At 42.1% G+C, this 24,827-nt stretch overlaps 1 protein-coding gene across 3 annotated transcripts in view; it reads right to left on the bottom strand.

Annotated features, from left to right (window-relative positions):
- Positions 1-21,228: 21,228 nt before the first annotated feature.
- The window catches only part of LHFPL6 (LHFPL tetraspan subfamily member 6), a 346,496-nt gene continuing 342,897 nt past the window's right edge, over positions 21,229-24,827 (bottom strand). For all 3 annotated transcript variants that reach the window (XM_010592648.2, XM_003412634.3, XM_010592649.3), the window contains exon 4: positions 21,229-22,570. In XM_010592648.2, coding sequence (XP_010590950.1) covers positions 22,452-22,570 — 119 coding nt within the window. In that variant the 3' untranslated portion in view covers positions 21,229-22,451. The remainder of the gene's footprint in view (positions 22,571-24,827) is intronic.

Here is a 24,827-nt window from a genome sequence, read left to right as displayed (position 1 = left end):
ACACCTTTCCTGAATTTAAACCATGCAGTATTCCCCTGTTCTGTTCAAATGACTGCCTCTTGATCTACATACAGGTTCCTCATGAGCACAATTAATAGTTCTGGAATTCCCACTCTTCTCAATCTTACCCATAATATGTTATGATCCACAGAGTCCAATGCATTTTCATAGCTAAAGTCCAATGCTTTTAGCTACGATCCATCTGACATCTGCAGTGATATTCCTGGTTCCACCTCCTCTTCTGAACTGGCTTGGATTTCTGGCAGTTCCCTGTTGATGTACTGCTACAGCTGCTTTTGAATGATCCTCAGCAAAATTTTATTTGTGTGTGATATTAATGATATTGTTTGATAATTTCTGCATTCTGTTGAGTCAAGTTTTTTGGAATAGGCATAAATATGGATTTCTTCCAGTCAGTTGGCTAGGTAGCTGTCTTCCAAATTTCTTGGCATAGATGAGTGAGCACTTCCAGAACTGCTTCCTTTTGTTGAAAGATTTCAATTGGTATTCTGTCAATTCCTGAAACCTTGTTTTTCGTCAAAGCTTTCAGTGCAGCTTGGACAGCTTCCTTCAATACTATCAGTTCTTGATCACATGCTACCTCCTGAAAATGGTCAATATTGACCAATTTATTTTGGTACAGTGACTCCGTGTATTCCTTCCATCTTCTTTCGATGCTTCCTGCATTGTTTAATAATTTCTCTGTAGAATTCTTCAGTATTGAAACTTGAGGCTTGAATTTTTTCTTCAGTTCTTTCAGCTTGAGAAATGCTGAGAGTGTTCTTCCCTTTTGGTTTTCTAACTCCAGGTCTTTGCACATGTCATTATAATACTTTACTTTGTCTTCTTGAGCCCCCATTTGAGATCTTCTGTTCAGTTCTTTTACTTCATCATTTCCTCTAGGTATTCAACTTTCAAGAGCAAGTTTCAAAGTCTCTTCTGACAACCATTTTGATCTTTTCTTTCTTTCCTGTCTGTTTAATCACCTCTTGCTCTCTTCATGTATGATGTGGTTGATGTCATTCCACAGTTCATCTGGTCTTTGGTCATAGTGTTCAATGTGTCAAATCTATTTTTGAAATGGTCTCTAAATTCAGGTGGGAGGTACTCAAGGTTGTACTTTGGCTTTTGTGCACTTGTAGCTTTCTGTAGCTTCGACTTGAACATGCATATGAGCAATTAATGGTCTGTTCCACAGTCAGCCCCTGGCCTTGTTCTGATAAATTGATTCCTGTGTATTTCATCCAGTGATGTCCATGTGTATAGTCTCCGTTTGTTGTTGAAAAAAGGTATTTGCAATGAAGAAGCCATTTGTCTTACAAAATTCTATTCTGTGATCTCTGGCATCATTTCTATCACCAAGGCCTTGTTTTCCAACTACTGATCCTTCTTCTTTGTTTCCAGCTCTCAAATTCCAGTCAACAGCAATTATCAATGCATCCTGATTGCATGTTCAATCAACTTCAGACTGTAAAAGTTCGTAAAAATCTTCAATTTCTTCATGTTTGGCTTTAGTGGTTGGTACATTTGAATAACTGTTGTATTAACTGGTCTCCTTGTAGGTGTATGGATATTATCCCATCTCTGACAGTGTTGTACTTCAGGATAGATTTGAAATGGTCTTTTTGAAAATGAATACAATGCCATTCCTCTTCATTATTCCCAGCATAGCAGACCATATGATTGTTTGATTCAAAATGACTAATACCAGTCCATTTCAGCTCAATAATGCCTAGGATATCAATGTTTAAGTCTTCCATTTCATTTTTGATGATTTCCAATTTTCCTAGGTTCATACTTCATACTCCAAGTTCTAATTATTAATGGATGTTTGCAGCTGTTTCTTCTCATTTTGAGTCGTGTCACATCAGTAAATGAAGGTCCCAAAAGCTTGACTCTCCTCATGTCATTAAGGTCGACTCTACTATTTTGAGTGCCTTCCAACCTGAGGGGCTCGTCTTCTGGCACTATATCAGACGGTGTTCTGCTGCTATTCATAAGGTTTTCACTGGCTAATTTTTTTCAGAAGTAGACTGTTGGGCCCTTCTTCTTAGTCTGTCTTAGTCTGGAAGTCCAGCCGAAACCTGTCTGCCATGGCTGACCCTGCTGATATTTGAATGTTGGTGGCATAACTTCCAGTATCACAGCAACACACAAGCCTCCACAATACAACAAACTGACAGATGTGTGGGGGACATATAACATTATATACGTGTAAATATATACATATAATATATACACATATATATGTATGTATATATAAACTCTTTTTATTCTCTACCCTCATGTGGTTAAGAAAAAAAATTCTAAACTAGTTGCTGAAGAGTTACTTCTGCCTCATGACAACTCCCTGCATGCAGAGTAGAATTGCTCCATAGGGTTGTCAAGGCTATGACCTTTTGGAGGTAGAACTCCAGACCTTTCTCCCAAGGCATCTCTGGGTGGGTTTGAACTCCAATCTTTCACTTAGTAGTTAAGTGCTGAACTGTTTTAGCCACCCAGGCAGTCCACTTAATATTCAATATACCTTCATCAGACAAACAGAAGCAGCTACAGTAATTATCTTCAAATATCACTATTAACATCTCACCAGAGAATCCATTAATTGGCATAAAGAATGCTAGAAAGAACATTTCATTGGGGAAATGAGTGGTGTTCAAAATTCATGAACTCGCTGGTAATACTGAATAGCCCCTTCTACCTCTACATGAACAGGGTTCTGAGCGTCCAGTGAGCTTGGCAGCCTTGAGAGACAGCACCTTCAGCATAGGACCTCTCTGTTCTCTGTCCTACCCCTGAACAGAGACTCTGATCCAAAGAAGGCGAGCTGAATCCTGCTGCTAGAATACTGTCACGTCTGCTCACGTGAGCCCTTCCTGCTGGGTGCTTTTTGAAGTGCCTAAAGTACAAATAAGCAGAACAGATTGTATGACACTTTTTGTGCTTACTTGCAAACAATGTTTGTATATATAGCAGAATCTGTTCTGAGACTTGCTTTAATTGTAACATTCCATCTGGTGGCAAGCTTGTGAAGGAGGATACTCACAGCTGTCAACAGTCTCAAACATCCTAAGCTAATGATATTTCCAACAAGAGCCTGAAAGTGGGATTGGCCAAACTGGCTCAGGTCAGTTAGCAATAATTGAATTAAGATAGTATCAGTGAAGACGGAGGAAAGTATGTGTACCGCAGAGGTGGGTTTAATGTGGATGAGGGAGAGGGAATTTTCTGGCCTTAGCAACTTGGCTCATAGTGGTATAATATACATAGACAAAGAATACTGGGGAGGAAATGGTTTAAGAGCAAAATTATCAATTCAGTTTTGAACAGGTTGGGCCTAAGATACATGCAGTTGGGTAGAAGAGAGAGATGTCTGGAGCTGAAGATGTACCAGTGGAATCTTTGATTAATAGATGTAATTGAAGCCATGCGTGAACATGAGCTAGACGAGGTAGGTTATGGTTTAGAAGGGAATAAGGCCTTGAGGAACTCCAACGTATGAGTACCGGAGGGCATAAATAAATAATGATCTAGCAGATATGTGGCATTCTGCATAATATTAAGAACCATAAAAAATTCATTTTTCAGTAGCAATTGCCTTTTTGGGGGGGAAAAATGCTTTGATAAGCCAATTGAGTTAGAGCTCAAGTTCTAAGGACATTACTTAAGCAATGAGATAGGATCACAGAACTGCTGTGCAGGAGATAACTGTAATTATTTTGCTTTTTAAAGAAAGGAGGACAGAGGAGGCAGCACAGTGGAGAGTGGCCAGGCCAGGGCAGGTGGGGCCCCTAAGCCTCACAGTGGACACACAGCTAAAAGAAGGTGGTCTACAGTTCTACCGACAGCTGTTCACAGTGCTGCGCTGTAAACTCCGCCTTCACCTGACAAATCTGGAGGAAGGCCTGAGAAACTGACAAATGCATTTTTTAAAAGAAAACCAAAGAAGAAGCTGAGTTTTATGTCAGGCTCACGGAGATTAGGGCAAGGCAGCCTGTAGAACCAGTAGCTGAAGTGGCTTCTGAAAACATCCGCCCAAGAATTTACAGAAATTTGAGGGCTGGCTTTGAAATGTAGTAGGCTATGAACTGAGAGGGTTGAATTCCTATACACTTTGAAGGGTAGACATATCTGTCATCACATAACTGGGTTACATATTTTAAAATTATTTCTTTAAATTACCTTTGAATAGGTAACACAGTCACAGTTGAACAATACAAAGGGCACTACCATGTCTCCGTTTCTTCCTTGTACCCTGTCACAGACTGAGTTGTGTCCCCCAAAAGTGTGTCAATTTGATTAGACCATGATTGACACATTTACATTAGATGACTAAGGCAGTCATCCAGTGCTGCTATAATAGAAATACCACAAGTGGATGGCCTTAACAAAGAGAAATTTATTTTCTCAGAATCTAGTAGGCTTTTTTTTTTTTTTTTAGTAGGCTAGAAGTCTAAATTCAGGGCATCACCTCCAGGGGAAGGCTTTCTCTCTCTGTTGGCTCTGGAGGAAGGCCGTTGTCATCAATCTTCCCCTGGACTAGGAGCTTCTCTGCATAGGAACCCTGGGTTCAAAGGACACACTCTGCTCCCGGCACTGCATTCTTGGTGGTATGAGGTCCCCATGTCTCTCTGCTCGCTTTTCTCTTTTATAACTCAAAAGAGATTGGCTTAAGACACTATCCAATCTTGCAGATCTCATCAATTTAACTGCCACTAGTCCATCTCATTACGTCATAGTGATAGGATTTACAACACATAGGGAAATCACATTAGATGGCAAGATGGTAGACAGTCATACAATACTGGGAATCAAGTTGGCACATATTTTGGGGGGACACAATTCAATCCATAACAATGGCTAAGACATACCCCTATCCATTTTTCATTTCTCTTTCCAAATATATTCTAGTCTTACGAAGCAAATGTATATTTCTAAACAATGTTCTCATAAATTTTGGCATACTACATAAACTTTTCTGCATCTTTCTTTTCTCTCTTAATAGATCTTGGAGATCTTTCCATAGCCATGCAGAAAATCTGCCTTATTCTTTTAAATACATATATAGTTTTCTCCATATGGTTTACATAATTTATTTAAGGAATTTCCTATTGATGGCATTTAATTATTTTTTTTTTCCTATTATCAAAAATGCCTCAGTGAAAACCCTTGTCCACGCATCATTTTTCACATAAGCACATAGGCATGACTTCTTTTTGCCAAGAGCATTGAAACTCCCTTTCCACCATGACAAGGGGCAGATCACAGGAGAAGCAGGTGTCAAAGAGAACACAGATAAAAGTTCAGAAATCTCACCTGAGACTATCAGAGAGCTGCAGCAGCAAAATCACAGCTAACATGCTTCAGGGCAGTGGAGAAAGCAAAACTTTGAAGAGAAATAAACTGATAAAAACTGAGTACTAGAGATCTGTGTTTTGGAAAAAGACATTCAATCCAGTGCAGATCAGACCTCACAGGACAAAGCTATGTGGATGACACAGAAGACAAACTACACTATCAAGAACCATCCCCTTACCTGCCTTGGAAAAGGGTGAGCAACCGTACTTTAGGAGAAACTGAAGACAGAAATGGCAAGTGGTATTTTGTGTCTAGCTTTTATTATCAAGGATTGGTGTAGCATTTGCAAACAGTCTTTTTAGATGCTGTCATAATTACCGCTCCTGTAATAGAAATACCACAAGTAGATGCATTTAACAAACAGAAACTTATTTTCTCACAGTTTAGGAGGCTAGAAGTCCAAACTCAGGGCACCAGCTCTGGGGGATGGCTTTCTATCCTTGCTGGATCGAGGGGAATATCCTTGCCTCTTCGTCGTCTCTTTCCTTGTTCCCTAGAGATCTCTATGCGGCTTGGCACCTATATTCCCTCATCTCTGCTTGCTTAACTTGCTCCTTTTATATTTTGTAAGAGAGTGACTCAAGACACACCCTACATTAACCCTGCTTCATTAACATAGTAAAGACAACCCATTCCCAACTGGGATTATAACCACAGGCATAGAGGTTAGGATTTACAACACACATTTTGGGGGAACACAATTCAATCCATAACAGATACTTTATAAAACCTGGTATCCTTTCACTCCTTTTGGTATTGTTACAGACGTATACTTAGAGTGACAGACCCTTTTTTATTCTGAGTCAAAATTTGGGGGCCCAGAGTGAAGAAAACCATAATAACAAAATTTAACATGTATTGAGTGCTTACCATGTGCTGAAAATTACAAAGAGTTCTCTATGGATTATCTTGTTTTATCCTCATAAAACTCTGTTAAGAAACAAACCAACAAACACATTCTGACTCATAGCGACCCTATAGGACAGAGTAGAACTGTCCCATAGAGTTTCCAAGGAGCGGCTGGTGGATTCGAATTGCCAACCTTTTGGTTAGCAGCCGAGCTCTTAACCACTGTGCCACCAGGGCTCCAAAACTCTATTAAAAAAAAAAAAAAAAAATTTTTTTTTTGAAGGCGTAATTATTATGCAGATTCTACAAAACAGGAAATGAAGTTTACAAAATATACCCAAGTTCACAAAGTATATGATGGAATCAAGATGCAAACTTGGGCACTCTGTCCCTGATGCCATTAATCACTGAGGTGTGCATGGAATTTTAGCCACACAACCAGATCTAAGTTCCTTCCTGCAAACTGGCCCTAGCCTACCCACCTCTGGGTCTGTCACCCTAAGTATATGTCTGTAACAATACCAAAAGGAGTGAAAGAATACCAGATTTTATAAAGTATCTGTTATGGATTGAATTGTGTCCCCCCAAAATGTGTGTTGTAAATCCTAACCTCTATGCCTGTGGTTATAATCCCAGTTGGGAATGGGTTGTCTTTACTATGCTAATGAAGCAGGGTTAATGTAGGGTGTGTCTTGAGACACTCTCTTACAAAATATAGAAGAAGCAGACCTATTGCGTCAATTCCACCTCACAGTGACCCTATAGGACAGAGTAGAACTGCCCCATGGAGTTTCCAAGGAGCTCCTGGTGGATTCAAACTGCCAGCCTTTTGGTTAGCAGCCCTGGCACTTAACCACTAGGTCACCAGGGTTTCCTCTCTGGTGTTAGTTCTACCTTTATTCCTTAAAGACCTGGTGCTTGTCAGTAACTACTTAATAACTCTACTCAAGCAAATAATAATTCATTCCAGATAAGTACTGGAGAACAGCCACCCCTTATAAAAAGCCTCTCTTAATGAAGCTTATTTCTGTAGTTGCTACGGGTTCAACAGTTCTAAAAAATTATTACTGGCATTATGTTCCAATGTATGCTTATAGAATTGTAACAGAGTATTTGTTTTAAAGGATTAAAATGAGTAGAACAACTTAAGGGGCACAGTAAAAGGTAGGAGCCCTGGTGGCGCAGCAGTTAAGAGCTACAGCTGCTAACCTAAATATCGGCAGATTTGAATCTACCAGCCGCTCCTTAGAAGCCCTATGGGCCAGTTCTAGTCTGTCCTATAGGGTCACTGTGAACCAGAATTGGCAACGGGTTTGGTTTTTTTTTTTTTGGTTTTTGGTTTAGTAAAAGGCAAAATATGTCAACCGTAGATGCTGTCACAGTGTGTGTCTCATGCATAATAAGTAAATGAGTAAATGCTTTAAAAAAAAACCAAAATTTCAGAAACTATAAGAAAGTATTCTGGATAAGCCAAACTAAACATCTCATGCAATCACACACGCAAGACATAGCACAGGCAACCGTCACTCTCCAAATCCCAGAGAAATGGCAATTCCGAATGCTATAGGGGAAAAATACAATCAGAAGAGTTTCCATTTAGCTTCAGTTTGGGCACAGATGGCCTATGGCACCACGTTCTCTCTCTGCTCTTCTTGATATTGAAATATATTCTCATGTTTCGTTATCTGCCAAACATTTATTTTTCAGATATGAATATTTACCTTAACTACCTCTTCAGTACATGGAACTGGATAGACACTAAAAACACAGAAATAAAGAAGACCTGGATCATGAGAGGAGCCCTGGTGATGCAGTGGTTAAGAGCTCTGCTACTAAACATAAGGTCGGCATTCGAATTCGCCACTCGCTCCTTGAAAACCCTATGGGGCAATTCTACTCTCTACAGGGTTGCTATGAGTCAGCATCAACTCCATAACAATGGATTTGGAATCATGAGAAGACTGTCTTTTTTCTACAACAGGTGAACTCCTCCAGGGACAATCAGGGATTTCCTCATTGACTCCCATTGCTACATGTTAATACAGTTGTCAGTTCATGGCACCCTCTCGTCTTGCTCGAGGCAATTAATCCAATTCGATCTCCACAAAAGTTGCTTTTGAGGTGACAGACAATTTCGTCTAGGTCCTGGGGACTTGCTGGAACCTGGTATAATGATCTAGCGGTCTCATTTCTATGAAGACTCTCTTGAGATATCCACCACACTTGTTGAGAGAAAGCCTGATCATGAACAGGTGATGTTCTGATGAACACACTCCAGCTGCCAAGGGTTGTAAAAAAGTTTTAACAAATATTGTTTTACTATTATCAAGAATACAGAATGAATTTCATCTTTGTTCTTTCCTTTACAGTTAAGTTTCTTGAAAGATTGCTCTAGAATTGTCTTCTTTATCTCTTATTCACTCTTCTACCTTTTCACAACTTTACTTTGACCCCCACTACTAAAACTGCTCTTCTCTGAGGTCGTTATTAGTCAAACCAAATAAATAGAGGTTGATTCCCAAGAGGCATTTGTCATAAACACTATCGAGAGCAACTTCTGGAAACTCTCTTCCATTGGTATCTGTGACACTATCTCCTTTTGAATTTTCTCATAAGCCTTTGATTGCTTCTTCGCAAAGGATTCTTTTTGCATTCCTATCCTTTAAGTCCCCAACGTGTCTGTCAGTTTGTCGTACTGTGGGGACTTGTGTGTTGTTGTGATGCTGGAAACTAGGCCACCGGTATTCAGATACCAGCAGGGTCACCCATGGAGGACGGGTTTCAGCTGAGCTTCCAGACTAAGACAGACTAGGAAGAAGCACCCAGCAGTCTACTTCTGAAAAGCATTAGCCAGTGAAAACCTTATGAATAGCAGCTGAACATTGTCTGATATAGTGCTGGAAGATGAGCCCCCCAGGTTGGAAGGCACTCAAAAGATGACTGGGGAAGAGCTGCCTCCTCAAAGTAGAGTCGACCTTAATGACGTGGATGGAGTAAAGCTTTTGGGACCTTCATCTGCTAATGTGGCACGACTCAACATGAGAAGGAACAGCTGCAAACATCCATTAATAATTGGAACCTGGAATGTACGAAGTATGAATCTAGGAAAACTGGAAATCATCAAAAATGAAACGGAACACATAAACATCAATATCTTAGGCATTAGTGAGCTGAAATAGACTAGTATTGGCCATTTTGAATTGGACAACCATATAGTCTACTATGCTGGGAATGACAACTTGAAGAGGAATGGTGTTGCATTCATTGTCAAAAAGAACATTTCAGGATCTATCCTGAAGTACAATGCTGTCAGTGATAGGATAATATCCATACGCCTACAAGGAAAACCAGTTAATTAGACTATTATTCAAATTTATGCACCAACCACTAAGGTCAAAGATGAATAGAAGATTTTTATCAGCTGCTGCAGTCCGAAATTGATCAAACATGCAATCAAGATGCATTGATAATTACTGGCAATTGGAATGCAGAAGTTGGAAACAAAGAAGGATCAGTAGTTGAAAAATATGGCCTTAGTGATAGAAACACTGTTGGAAGTTGAATGATAGAATTTTGCAAGACCAATGACTTCTTCATTGCAAACACCTTCTTCCACCAACATAAGCAGCGACTATACACATGGACCTCGCCAGATGGAACAATAGAAATCAAATTGACTCATCTGTGGAAAGAGATGATGGAAAAGCTCAATACCATCAGTCAGAACAAGGCCAGGGGCCGAATGTGGAACAGACCATCAATTGCTCACATGCAAGTTCAAGCTGAAACTGAAGAAAATCAGAGCAAGTCCACGAGAGCCAAAATATGACCTTGAGCATATCCCATCTGAATTTAGAGACCATCTCAAGAATAGATTTGATGCACTGAACACTAGTGACCGAAGACCAGACGAGTTGTGGAATGACATCAAGGACATCATCCATGAAGAAAGCAAGAGGTCACTGAAAAGACAAGAAAGAAAGAAAAGACCAAGATGGATGTCAGAGGAGACTCTGAAACTTGCACTTGAGAGTCGAGCAGCTAAAGCAAAAGGAAGAATTCATGAAGTAAAAGAACTGAACAGATTTCAAAGGGCCTCTCGAGAAGACAAAATAAAGTATTATAATGACATGTGCAAAGAGCTGGAGATGGAAAACCAAAAGGGAAGAACACACTTGGCATTTCTCAAGCTGAAAGAACTGAAGAAAAAATTCAAGCCTCGAGTTGCAATAGTGAAGGATTCCATGCGGAAAATATTAAACGATGCAGGAAGCATCAAAAGAAGATGGAAGGAATACACAGAGTTATTATACCAAAAAGAATTAGTTGATATTCAACCATTTCAAGTGGTGGCATATAATCAGGAACCAATGGTACTGAAGGAAGAAATCCAAGCTGCTCTGAAGGCATTGGTGAAAAACAAGGCTCCAGGAATTGATGGAATATCAATTGAGATGTTTCAACAAACAGATGCAGCGCTGGAGGTGCTCACTCGTCTATGCCAAGAAATTTGGAAGACAGCTTCCCGGTCAACTGACTGGAAGCTATCCATATTTGTACCTATTCCCAAGCAAGGTGATCCAACTGAATGTGGAAATTATAGAACAATATCATTAATATCACACGCAAGCAAAATTCTACTGAAGATCATTCAAAAAAGGCCGCAGCAGTATATCGACAGGGAAATGCCAGAAATTCAGGCTGGTTTCAGAAGAGGACGTGGAACCAGGGATATCACTGCTGATGTCAGATGGATCCTGACTGAGAGCAGAGAATACCAGAAGGATGTTTACCAGTGTTTTATTGATTATGCGAAGGCATTTGACTGTGTGGATCATAACAAACTGTGGATAATACTGCAAAGAATGGGAATTACAGAACACTTAATTGTGCTCATGAGGAACTTTTACATAGATCAAGAGACAGTTATTCGGACAGAACAAGGGGATACTGATTGGTTTCAAGTCAGGAAAGGTGTGCGTCAGGGTTGTATTCTTTCACCATACCTATTTAATCTGTATGCTGAACAAATAATACGAGAAGCTAGACTATAGGAAGAAGAACGGGGCATCAGGATTGGAGGAAGACTCATTAACAACCTGCGTTATGCAGATGACACAACTTTGCTTGCTGAAAGTGAAGAGGACTTGATGCACTTACTAATGAAGATCAAAGACCACAGCCTTCAGTATGGATTACACCTCAACATAAAGAAAACAAAAATCCTCACAACTGGACCAATGAGCAACATCATGATAAACGGGGAAAAGATTGAAGTTGTCGAGGATTTCATTTTACTTGGATCCACAATCAACAGTCCTGGAAGCAGCAGTCAAGAAATCAAAAGACGCATTGCATTGGGTAAATCTGCTGCAAAGGACCTCTTTAAAGTGTTGAAGAGCAAAGATATCACCCTGAAGATTAAGGTGTGCCTGACCGAAGCCATGGTATTTTCAATCGCATCATATGCACGTGAAAGCTGCACAATAAATAACGAAGGCCGAAGAAGAGTTGACGCCTTCGAATTGTGGTATTGGCAAAGAATATTGAATATACCGTGGACTTCTAAAAGAACAAACAAACCTGTCTTAGAAGAAGTACAACCAGAATGCTCCTCAGAAGCAAGGATGGCGAGACTGTGTCTTACATACTTTGGGCATGTTGTCAGGAGGGATCAGTCCCTGGAGAAGGACATCATGCTTGGCAAAGTACAGGGTCAAAGGAAAAGAGGAAGACCCTTAACGAGGTGGATTGACGCAGTGGCTGCAACAATGAACTCAAGCATAACAACGATAGTAAGGATGGCGCAGGACCGGGCAGTGTTTCGTTCTGTTGTGCACAGGGTGGCTATGAGTCGGAACCGACTCGACGACACCCAACAACAGCAACATCCTTTAAGTGGAGCCCTCTTGGCACAGTGGTTAGGAACATAGGCTTCTGACCAAAAAGTCTGCACTTTAGAATCTACCAGCTGCTCCCACGATGATGTTCTCTATAGTTCCCTTTTCTGCATTTTCTTTTTACTGTCTTCCTATTCACCGACAGGAGTCCCTGGATGGTGCGAATCATTAACGCACTTGCCTGCCAGGCAGTTTGAGTCCACCTAAAGGCGTCTTGCAAGAAAGGCCCGGCAGTCTACTTCCAAAAAATCAGCCATGGAAAACCTCATGGAGCACAGTTACATTCCAATACACGTGAGGTTGCAGTGAGTTGGAATCTACTTCACAGTAACTGTCGGTGGTGGTGGATTCACCGATATCACCCAAATCTGTCATCTATAGACTCTAAATTTCTCTTGAGCCTCAGGCCTTCATTTTCAACCATGCACTAGGCTTCTCCACTGACTTACGGGTTAAAATTTGAACTATTATTCCATGTCCGTGAGTATAAAGAGTGTGACCCAGCTGGAACAACAAGGACTCAAAGGATACATCAGCTGGGTCCTGAGAATAAAAGCAATGGCTAGGACAGTCTTGAAAACCATCTTTTAGGGAAACTTTCACACAAACAAATACTTAAGATAGAGCACAAAAAACCAGCAAAACGCACTGCAATTGAGTTGATTCTACCTCATAGTGACCTTATAGGGCAGTGTAGAACTGCCCCATAGACTTTCCAAGGACCAGCTGGTGGATTCAAACTGCCAACCTTCTGGTCAGCAGCAGAGCTCTTAACCACTGTGCCACCAGGGGCCCACAAAAGACCCACATATTTTCTACTCTTATCTTTTTCTCTGAGCACTGAGTAAATACCAAGACTTGTTGACCCGATGAGAACCCTTCTGACTGAACATGCGTTTGCTTATGTCTATTGGTGTGACAGCTCTTACTCCTTTAGGACACATTCCTAGGGGTGGGATTGCTGAATTATATGGTATTTCTATTTTTAGTTTTTTAAGGAAGTGCCATATTGTCTTCCATAATGGTTGTACCATTTTGCATTCCCACCAGCAGTGTATAAGAGTCATAATCTCCCCACAGCCTTTCCAACATTTGTTATTTTCTGTTTTTTTGATCTGTGCCAGTACCTTTTATCAACAACATAAATGGTGACTATATACACGGACCTTGCCAGATGGAATACACAGGAATTAAATTGACTACATCTGTGGAAAGAGACAATGGAAAAGCTCATATATCATCAGTCAGAACAAGGCTGGGACTGACTGTGGAACAGACCATCAATTGTTCATATGCAAGTTCAAACTGAAACTGAGGAAAATTAGAAGAAACCCACGAGAGTCAAAGTGCGACCTAGTACATCCCACCTGAATTTAGAGACCATCTCAAGAAAAGATTTTACGCTTTGAACACTAATGAGTGACCAGATGAGTTTCAGAATGACATCAACCACATCATATATGAAGAAAGCAAGAGGTCATTAAAAAGACAGGAAAGAAATAATGGACGTCAGAAGAGACTTTGAAACTTGCTCTTGAATGTCGAGTAGCTAAAGCTTAAGGAAGAAATGATGAAGTCAAAGAACTGAAAGGAAGATTTCAAAGGGCAGCTTGAGAAGACAAAGTAAAGTATTATAATGATATGTACAAAGAGCTGGAGATAGAAAACCAAAAGTGAAGAACACGCTTGGCATTCCTCAAGGTGAAAGAACTGAAGACAAAATTCGAGCTTCAAGTTGCAATATTGAAGGATTCCATGGGGAAAATATTAAACAACAGAGGAAGTGTCAAAAGAAGATGGAAGGAATATACAAAGTCACTATACCAAAAAGAACTGGACGATGCTCAACTATTTCAGGAGATGGCATAGGATCAGGAACCAATGGTAGAAGGCAGGAAGGAAGTCCAAGCTGCACTGAAGACACTAGCGAAACACAAGGCTCCAGGAATTGACGAAATGCCAATTGAGATGTTTCGGCAAATGGATGCAGCAATGGAGGTGCTTACTCATCTATGCCAGGAAATTTGGAAAATAGCTACCTGGCCAGCCTACTGGAAGAGATCCATGTTTATGCCTATTCCCAAGAAAGGTGATTCAACAGAATGTGGAAATTATTGAAATACATCATTAATGTCACATGCAAGTAAAATTTTGCTGAAGATCATTCAAAAGTGGCTGCAGCAGTGTATCAACAGGGAACTGCCAGAAATTCAAGCCAGATTCAGAACCAAGGCTATCATTGTTGATTTCAAATGGATCCTGGCTGAAAGCAGAGAACACCAGTAAGATGTTTACCTGTGTTTTATTGACTATGCATTCAACTGTGTATAGCATAACAAATTATGGATAACATTGGGAAGAATGGGAATTTCAGAAAACTTAATTGTGCTCATAAGGAACCTGTACATAGATCAGAGCCAGTCATTCGAACAGAACAAGGAGATACTGCATGATTTAAAGTCAGGAAAGGTGTGTGTTAGGGTTGTATCCTTTCACCATACCTATTCAACCTGTATTTTGAGAAAATAATCCAGATTATTTTGATTGGAGAAAAACTCATTAACAACCTGTGTTATATAGATGACACAACATTGCTTGCTCAAAGTGAAGAGGACTTGAAGCACTTACAGATGAAGGTCAAAGACTATAGTCTTCAGTATGAATAACACCTCAACATAAAGAAAACAAAAATTGTCACAACTGGACCAGTAAGCAGCATCATGATAAATGGAGAGAAGACTGAAGTTGTCAAGGATTTCGTTTTTCTTGGATCCAAAATCAACACCCATGGGAGCAGCAGTCGAGAAATCAAAAGACGCACTGCACTGGGCAATCTGCTGCAAAAGACCTCTTTGAAGTGTTGAAAAGCAAAGATGTCACCTTGAAGACTCAGGTGTGCCTGACCCAAGCCATTTTGTTTTCAGTAGCCTCATATACCTATGAAAGTTGGACGATGAATAAGGAAGACCGAAGAAAAATTGACCCCTTTGAACCCGTGGTATTGGAGAAGAATATTGAATACACTGTGAACTGCTAAAAGAAGGAACAAATCTGTCTTGGAAGAAATATGACCAGAACGCTCCTTAGAAGCAAGCATGATGAAACTACACCTCCCATACACTGCACATGTTGTCAGGAGGGACCAGCAGTCCCTGGAGGAGGACATCATACACTGCACATGTTGTCAGGAGGGACCAGCAGTCCCTGGAGGAGGACATCACACTTGGTAAAGTAGAGGGTCAGGGAAAAAGAGGAAGGCCCTCGATGAGACGGACTGACACAGTGGCTGCAACAACGGGCTTAAGCATAACAACGATTGTGAGGATGGTGCAGGACCAGGCAGTGTTTTGTTCTGTTGTGCATGGGGTTGCTATGAGTCAGAATCAACTCGATGGCACCTAACAACAACAACAGGTAGTGAACGTGAGCAGTTCCTCATGTGTCTGCTAGCTACCTGAACATCTTCTTTGGTGAACTGTCTGTTCATAACCTTTGTCCATTTTTTAATTGGATTGTTTGTCTCTTCATTGTAGGGGTGTTGGGTTTTCCTATGGATTTTAGACATTGACCTTTGTTGGATTTGTCATAGCCATAAACTTTTTCTCAGGCTGTAGTTTCTCTTTTAACTCTTTTCGTGAAGTCTTTTGATGAGCATAAGTGTTTAATTTTTAGAAGATCTGTTATCTAGCTTATCTTCTGGTATTTGTGTACTGTTGGTTATGGTTTGTATCCTGTTTATGCCAGGGGGCAGTGCAGGGCAGGGTACAGTGGTCCGTGCACGGACCAGAGAGCCACAGGCACACAGCCTCACCAGGTCTGCCTGCCCCTACATGCAAAATCCTGAAGTGCCACCATTTTATGTATATATATATATTTTTTGCTTCAGTCTCTCTTCTTTCTTTCACCCACTTATCTCACTCCTCTCCCTTCTCTCCTGCCTATCTGCACTGTGTGCCAAGCACCATGCCACCAAGAGGCACCAGTGGTGCAGCTCAGCCTGTTGAGAAGGGGCATGGGTGTCTCACGGGGTAGGTGGGCAGGAGAAAGGAAAAAAAAGAAGGGAAAGAAGAGAGAAGAAACAGACAAATAAAAATAACAACAAAAAATAAATCACGGTGCTGGGGGAACTGGCCACTGGGGTGGGGCAGCACTGGGGCAGCAGGGAGCTGATGTCTCTCTTGCCAGGCAGCATGGCATGGCCTGTCAGGAAGGGCCATGGCAGCACAAGGCCTAGCTGGGAGGGGGAAGGAGAAGGGGAAAAATAAATTAAAAATATGGCACTGAGGGAGCCAGCCTGTGGGGATGGTGCAGACCTGGGGAGGCTGTGTGCCAGAGGCTCTCTAGCCAAACAGTGTGACATAGCCTATCAAGCCAAACAGTGTGGCATAGCCTATCAAGAGTGGCAGGGACAGCACATGGGGCTAGCTAGGCGGGAGAATGGAAAGGAAGAAAGGGGGAGAGAAGAAATGGAGAAAAAAAAAAAGGCACTGAAGGAGCTTGCCAGTGGGGTGGCATGGGCCCGGGGAGGCTGTGTGCTGGTGGCACTCTAGCTGACCAGTGTAGCACAGCCAGTCAAGAAGGGACAGGGACGGCACGTGGGGCTAGCTGGGCAGGAGAAAGTTAAGGAAGGAAAGGCAAGAGAGAGAAGAAAGCAAGAAAAAAAAAAAAATGGCACTGAAGGAGCCTTCTGGTGGGGCAGTGCAGATCCAGGGAGGTCGTGTGCCAAGGGCTCTCTAGCCGAGGGTGTGGCACAGCCCATCAAGTAGGGGCAGGGACAGCACATGGGGCTAGCTAGGCGGGAGAAAGGAAATGAAGGATGGGAAAAAGAGAGAAGAAACAGAAAAAAAAAATGGTGCTGAAGGAGCCTGCTGGCAGGGTGGCACATATCTAGGTAGGCCATGTACTGGGTGGGAGAAAGGAAAGGAAGGAAGAGCAAGAGAAGAAGTGAAAAAAGCCCCCTCCCCCCCACATTTTTAATTAAAAAATGGCCTTGAGGGAGCTGGCCAGTCGGGGCTGGGCGGATCCAGGCAGCAGTGAGCTGGTGTCTCTCAAACCGAGCAACTGTGGCCCATGGGAAAGCCATGGAGGCAGCATAGAGGGAGAAAGGGTGGGGCATGGGAAGGTGTGTAACCCTGGTTACTGGGTGCTCCGTTTCCTGCTGGAAGCTCAGAGAAGTTGCCTTCCCGTACTCCCTGTCTGCTTTCCTTGGTGGCTATAGTCCAAGATAGTGAATCTTTGCCCCCGTAGATGGTGGGGGACTTCCACTCTGTAGATCTCCTCATTCTCTGTTCTGACAGCTACTTACTCCAGTCAGTGCTTGATCAAGTTCTTTATCACTTTATCTGATGCTTAGGGCTCCAGGATTGACATTCGTCTCTATTTTACTTAGTTTTTCAGGTCTTTGCTGCAAGGGGATGGTGCAGGGCTTCTGCCTATAGGGTCATGTTGTCTCTGCCTGTGTAGACGTTTTTGTGAAATATCCCATTCAAGCTTTTTTTTTTCTCCCCCATTTTAATTATTTGTAAAAGTTCTTCATGCATTCTGGATACATAGCATGCATTGCAAACACTGTTTCCAGTCTGTGGCTTACCCTTTATCATTTTCTTAATGATGGCTTTTGAAGAGCTGAAGATTGTAATTTAACATCCTTATTTTCCTTATGCTTTTATTTGTCTGTGCAGGGTTCCTTACCTGGGATGAATGTCCTCCCTGTCCTCACGGTCAACTGACAGCACATGAAACAGTAATCACCTGGTGAACAGGATGCTCTTGGTCCTGCTTCCCACAAGCATGGGGCCAACTTGAGCTGAGGGGTTTTGATTAGTGCTTCACGTCTAGTAGAACATCTAGCAAATAGCAGTGCTCAAGAGATATTTACTCCCCACATACCTAAATGAATACGCTGAAAATTAGAATTCAATTTCCTCAATCAGCTTCCTTGTACATCCTTTTTGCCTCCCGAAAACAGCGATGCACAAGCAATGAACGTTTGAGGTTATGAACACTGAGGCCCTCCCCCCCAAATTACATGTGTATCATTGAGCAGCCTGTCAATGTATACTTTTCACAGGTTTTATTGTTACTGTTATTATTAGTTCATCAATCCTGATTTTTGTTTGGAAACCAGCATGTGTAATTCTAAATAAATTACATGCTCCTCATGAAATGCCGGGATATCTTGAACCAAAAAACCTATGACCAGTCAGAACTGGAGATGTAAAGGGTCTGTCATTTTACTTCATGTAAGACTAACTTTTTATTCTAGCAAGGCTCAAAATCATGTGGACGACATAAAAATGACACTGCTGCCATTAAACCTGCCCATGGAATTAGGCCTTAATGAATTCCATAGAGAGCTCCAACCTGATAATGGCAGCTAAGAAGTCATACTACTATTCAGACACAAAAGCCCAGTGAAAAACTTTTTAAAGCACAAGCGACACATGAAAACAATGGGCTAATTGAGGAAGCAAAGTGCAATCTTCTCCTCACCACAGGAAACCGCTGAGTGGAAAAGCCCCTGCTCAGCGGACAATGGGACACAATCAAATGACATTCAGCACATTATGAATTAAGCATTCAAGAAGACAATGACTTTTTTCCATAGCAACAAAACCTCAGGAAGTCCAGAATTTTATTGGCCAGATCAATGTATTGTTCTTCCAGGACAGCATGAGGCTCCACCCTGGATTTACTGAAAGTACCAGAACCAGTCACGATATTCAGATATTTAAATTGGAAAAAAAAATATATATGTATATATAGAAGTATAGAAAATATAGTAACACGCAGAGATAGCCAGTGCCCAATTTCCACATATGAAAAGTATATAATTAAGAAATTTATAGAAACTGAATTTTTAAGGATTTGATACAATAACTCAGAGTTGCTTAATGAGAGAATATATTCATTGTTCAATATCCAATCTTTGTTTCTGAAAGAACTAGCTCCACTAAGGAGTCATGGAAATGTCCAAACCTTTCCCTTTAGTCACACCTTTATGCTGGGAGCAGGGTGAGAGATAACCTTTTTCAAATGGACAAGATCCCTTAAGGAGAGTGGTGGCATTGCCCCTCACCCAGGAGAGAAGCCCAGCACCTGTGGGAGATGGAAGGACAGCAAGCCACTGGCAGCTTGTGACAACCCTGTGGTCGTCCTGGAGATGGTCAGCCCATGCCCTCCTGGACCATGATCTGGCTGTCATTGCCCTAAGCCACATCTGAGTATTGCCCATCTTCTCAAATGTATCCAAAATAGAACTGAAATTTTTCTAAGAGTTTTGTCATGACTGAATTGCAATGACCAGGAAATTGGAATTTTAGTTGCAAAGAATTTAAGCGGAAAAACTGTGAACTTCTTGAGAGCAGAAACTAAGTCTAACTTATCTTTAATAGCCTGTTGTTGTGGAATGAATTGTGCCCCCCGAGAAGTTAGGCTGAAATCCTGACCCCTGGACCTGTGAAAGTGACCTTGTTTAGGGAAGTAGGGTCTCTCTTTGAAAATACCGGTGAGCCCACGTGTGTCACAGTAGAACTCTGCTCCACAGGGTTCTCAGTGGCTGATTTTTTGGCAGTAGATCATCAGGCCTTTCTTCCTAGGCACCTCTTGAGTGGACTCAGACTGGCAACCTTTCAGTTAACAGCTGAGCAAGTTATCTGCGCCATCCAGGAACTCCCATGAGTCGGAAGCGACTCAAACAGCAACTGATGATTTTATTATCAGTTAAGTCATACTTAAGTACCAAATCAAACCAAACCCATGCTGTTGAGTGGATTCTGACTCACAGAGACCATATAGGGCAGAGTAACTTCCATAGGGTTTCCAAGGCTATAAATCTTTACAGAAACAGACTGCCACATCTTTCGTCTGCAGTGTGGCTGGTGTGTTTGAACTGCTGACCTTTAGGTCAGCAGCTGAGCACTTTAACCACTGTGCCACCAGGGCCCCTCAGGAGGAAACTCAGAGTTTAAATAACTCGCCCAAAGTCACACCACTTGGAAGGGACAGAGCTAGAATTTAAATATGGACACTGGCTGACTATAAATCTGTTCCCCTAACTAGGGAGGAAAAGCCCTGGTGGCACAACGGTTAAGTGCTAGGCTGCTAACTGAAAGGCTGGCAGTTCAAACTCATCCAGTGACTCCACTGGAAAAAGATCTGGTGATCTCTTCCTGCAAAGCTTACAGCCTAGAAAACCCTATGGGGCAGTTCTACCATTACTTGGGGTCGCTATGAGCTGAAAATCGACAACAACAACTAGGAACGGGTGGTCAGAGTCAGCTCTGAGATGGTGAGGGTGAAGGGATGAAAGCAAGGGGCGGATGTAAGATACTGAGGGCCTGGGTCATTGAACTGAAGTACCTGCCAAAAAGACCCAAGCCCACTGCAGTCAAATTGATGCTGACTCATAATGACCCTATAGGACGGAGTAGAATTGCCCCATAGGATTTCCAAAGCTGTAAATCTTTATGGAAGCAGGCTTCCACATCTTTCTCCCATGGGGCAGGTGGTAGGTTTGAGCCACTGACCTTTTGGTTAGTAGCTGAGCACTTTAACCACTGTGTCACCAGGGCTTCTGAAGTACAGTAGGTTCTGATCCTAGTCCCTTCTGAAGGGTGTTTTAGAAAAGGGGAGAACATAGGGAACTCCGGCTTGACAAGGGGAGCTAAGAAGTCATAATCCTATTCAGACAGGAAAGTGCAGTTAAAAATGCTTAAAAGCACAAGAAATGCATGAAAATGATGAGCAGAAGTGAGAGTCACACAAAGGGCGAAGCTGTCAAGGAATGTCTGGGGCTGCCAGAACCTGGAAAACATATGGCAGGACCTTCCCCTGGACCCAAAAGACAACAGCATGGTCCCACTGATGCTCTGAATTTGAACTCTAGCCTCCAGAACTATGAGACAATGCATTTATGTTTTTTGAAACCACCGGCTGTTGTATTTTGGTATGACAGACTTTGGAAACCAAGACAGCTATGTACGCTGTACCCTATGATAGGAGACATGAGGGTGTTAATTCTAAAAAGAAAATGTATGGGACTAGTGTAGCTGAAGGTCACATTTAGGATGTTAGAGAAGCAAACCCCAAAACTGAATTACCATTCTATGACACATTTAACTATTGACCAAAGAGAAAATTTATTCACAGAGCTTCTCAAATACAAATACAAATACAAAAAAAAAAAAAAAATAGCACTTTTCTTTACAAAATGAATATTGAATTAAATGTGATACAGCACAGTACAATATGGACAAAGGGAAACAAGGTCTATGGCTGGGAAATGTCCCTTATGATGCTCATATATTCCGCTGCATTCTCCCCTACAGCACCGGACAGCAAGCTGCCCCTTTACTTCATAAGAATATCACAGCAGAAACTACTCGGACAGAGAAATAGTGCATATTTTTGAAGAATATTGAAATACAGAGGCTTAACTCTGAAGATCTGCATAAAACCAAAAACATGTTGAGAGCATAAAGAATTTATGCAGAATATACAAAATACTGATAGAGTGGCTTATTGGTCCATTTGTTAGGTTAATGTATGCTTTATAAAGTAATAATACTGTATTTTAAATGTGTATTAAAAAGAAACAGAGGAGTAACACACCGGACAGGAAACCTCCCGGACAGTCTGTGTAATGAGCGTGTGTTTGCGTGTGCACGAGTGTGGATGTGTACATTTGTGTTTGCCTGGGCACGAGTGTGGATGTGTACATTTGTGTTTGCCTGGGCACGAGTGTGGATGTGTACATTTGTGTTTGCCTGGGCACGAGTGTGGATGTGTATATTTGTTTGCGTGGGCACATGAGTGGACGGGTACATTTGTGTTTGTGTGGGCACATGAGTGAATGGGCACATAATGTGTTTGCGTGGGCATGTGAGTAGATGGGTACCTTCGTGTTTGTGTGGGCACGTGTGTGGATGTGTATGTCTGTATGTGCTTTCAGCAGCGCCATGACCTTCAGGGAACGTCCCAATATAACACTGTTTCTACTAGCCCTTTGGATTCTCTGAGTCCTCGCCTTTAAACAAAAACTGTTGTTTGCATATATAGATTTGTGTGAGTGTGTGTTGTGTGTTTGATACGTTAACAGTACTCTGTGGAATAGAAACACCCGACACTCTGCAGTATTTTAGCCTCTGGTCCACTTTTCTCTACCATTCCATACTCTCGTTTCTTACACAAACCTCCCACAACGCTTAAGCACGACAGAATGTTCCTGATCCCAAGACTGTTTTGGATTAAAGCCACTCTTCTGCCTTTTGAAAGTAGCTGGATGGCCTGGTCCCTGTGAGCCCCGGGTCGTGTTTTCCTCTGCTTGCTGTCGGTGGCACCTGCTCAGTACGGGTATTGCTTCTGTTTCTTGCCGGAGAAGCAAGCCAGCCATGTGCACAGCAGCATGGCGGCGGCAGCGCCCCCTCCAGTGCAGTAGAAGGCCCAGCCGATCTCACACTTACCTAGATGCAAAGAGGGAGAGAAAACGGGCACAGATCAGGGTGACTTGACAGCAGGCTGGAGATTTTCTCCCAGTGTGTGTGTCAGAACTGAGATACCCATTAAGAACATGGTGTACTTACTCAAGCGGCTAACACGCACTCAAAGGTATCCAGCTATCTTGTGACTGAAGGAAGCAAGAACGGGGGTACACATTGTTCCTGAAGGAGGCCAAGGCCCATCGCCTCCTGCTAGCTAAGAGCGTAGAAGCCTGTCCCCTTCTCCCCCCTCCCCCCATGCTGAAAAAAAACAATAGCGGCAACCAGGATAGGAGAGATGAAGGTGTTAATTCTAAATCCCCAAATTGCACATGCATATGAAGGTATTCTAGGAAAAAAATGCAAACACACAAACAGAAATGGATGTAGTACTTCTGCAAAAGGGGCAGTTCGCAGGAGGAGATCCACTGAAGAATACTGCCACAGTGAAGTCTGCTATTCTCATCAAACATTCTAGCCTCCACCACCTGAATTAGGGAATAAAAACTCCCAGTTTCTCCTGCGTCAATGCTCACCGTCAAGTTAAAGCATCATACAAGTAAGAACTCCACAAGGGTCCACATGGGTCCTGTCACATAATACTAATTCCAGTGATAATAATAATACACCAAGATACTAAAAATATAATTAATAGATTTCTTTTTTCATATATTGCCTCTGTTGATTCTTCCAATAACATTGTGAGGTAGAATACAGCTCAGTGTGGTTGTCAAGGAAGCTGGGGTTTAGACAAGCTGGAGATTTCCCCAAGATCATATATTTATAATTAGTAATACAAGCTGAGCCAGGACTCAAGCCTGGGTTCCAAAATATACCCAGAACCCAAAATATACCACCTGGGAAAATGGGACGGGCTTCTGCATTCAATAATCTCTCTCTTTCCCTTCCATGACATCCAAGTTACTCTCTTTGTATACACAGTAAGGAAGGCCTCTATAGCTTTCTCTTTTCTACTCCAATCCTCACCCACCTTTTAGTCAATTTCAAGGTTTTTATGACAAAATGCTCTGACAGCAAACATTTCCTCTTGTCTTTTTTTCTTGTTTACCAGTTGCCATCAAATCAATTCCAACTCATGGTGGCCCCATGTGTGTCAGAGTAGAACCATGTTCCACAGGATTTTCAATGGCTTATTTTTCAGAAGTCACCAGGCCTTTTTCCAAGGCCCCTCTGGGTGGACTTGAACCTCCAACCTTCTGATTAGCAGCTGAGCATGTTAACGGTTTACAACACCAGGGACTCTTCAGGGCTGCTAAAAGCCTCCAGTGAAATCCTCAGCATCCACTCTCCTTCCTGTGGCCCACAGGCCTTGAGCGAGCGGTGGTCTGCAGACCTCATGACCACTTCCCCCTTCTCTCTGGCCTCACGTGGCCTTATAGTTTCTGGAACACACTAGGCTTGTTCCTGGCTTGGGAGCTCATTACTCCTTCAACTTGGGAAATCCTACTGGCAGATGTTGCAGGGCTGGCTCCTTCTCAAGTGTCACCTCTGTAAAGACACTTCCCAGTACCCAGCTGTCTCACCAGGATCATCCTATTCCCTCCTCTTACTGCACTGCTTCACAGCACGATTTGTGAATACCTTCTGTGTGAGTGAAGGCTTCAATAAGGTGAGACCTATTGCACCCCTATAACAATGCTGGTCATAGTAGGCACTCAATAAATCATTGTGGAATAAAAGACTCTGACTCATGGTGACCCCATGTGTGTCAGAGTAGAACTGTGCTCTACAGGGTTTTCAATGGCTGATTATTCAGAAGTAGATCACCAGGACTTTTCTTCTGAAGCACCTCTGGGTAGACTTGGACCTCCAATCTTTTGGTTAGCAGCTGAACACATGTTAACTGCAACAACCAGGGACTCTGATCGCAGGTAACAGAAAGAAAGGAAGTAAAGCAGGCAGAGAGCCAGTCCCAAAAAACAGAGTATATGTGGAATTCTATTTTAAGAGCGTTTATAGCCCTATATTGGAGCCCTGGTGGCACAGTGGTTAAGAGCTACAGCTGCTAACCAAAAGGTCAGCAGTTCAAATCCACCACCTGCTTCTTGGAAACCCTATAGGTCAGTTCTACTCTGCTCTTTAGGGTTGCCATGAGTCTGAATTGACCGGATGGCACACAACAACAAAAACAACATGGCCCTATTTTGGCACTGAACTTTTGGAGGGACATTTTCAAAAGCAAGTATGCATTTACAGCTTCATATGGAGTGTTAAATTTAAT

This window comes from Loxodonta africana, chromosome 17 (assembly GCF_030014295.1).
Source record: "Loxodonta africana isolate mLoxAfr1 chromosome 17, mLoxAfr1.hap2, whole genome shotgun sequence".
NCBI lineage: Eukaryota > Metazoa > Chordata > Mammalia > Proboscidea > Elephantidae > Loxodonta > Loxodonta africana.
This window is presented reverse-complemented; position numbering and strand designations above follow the sequence as displayed.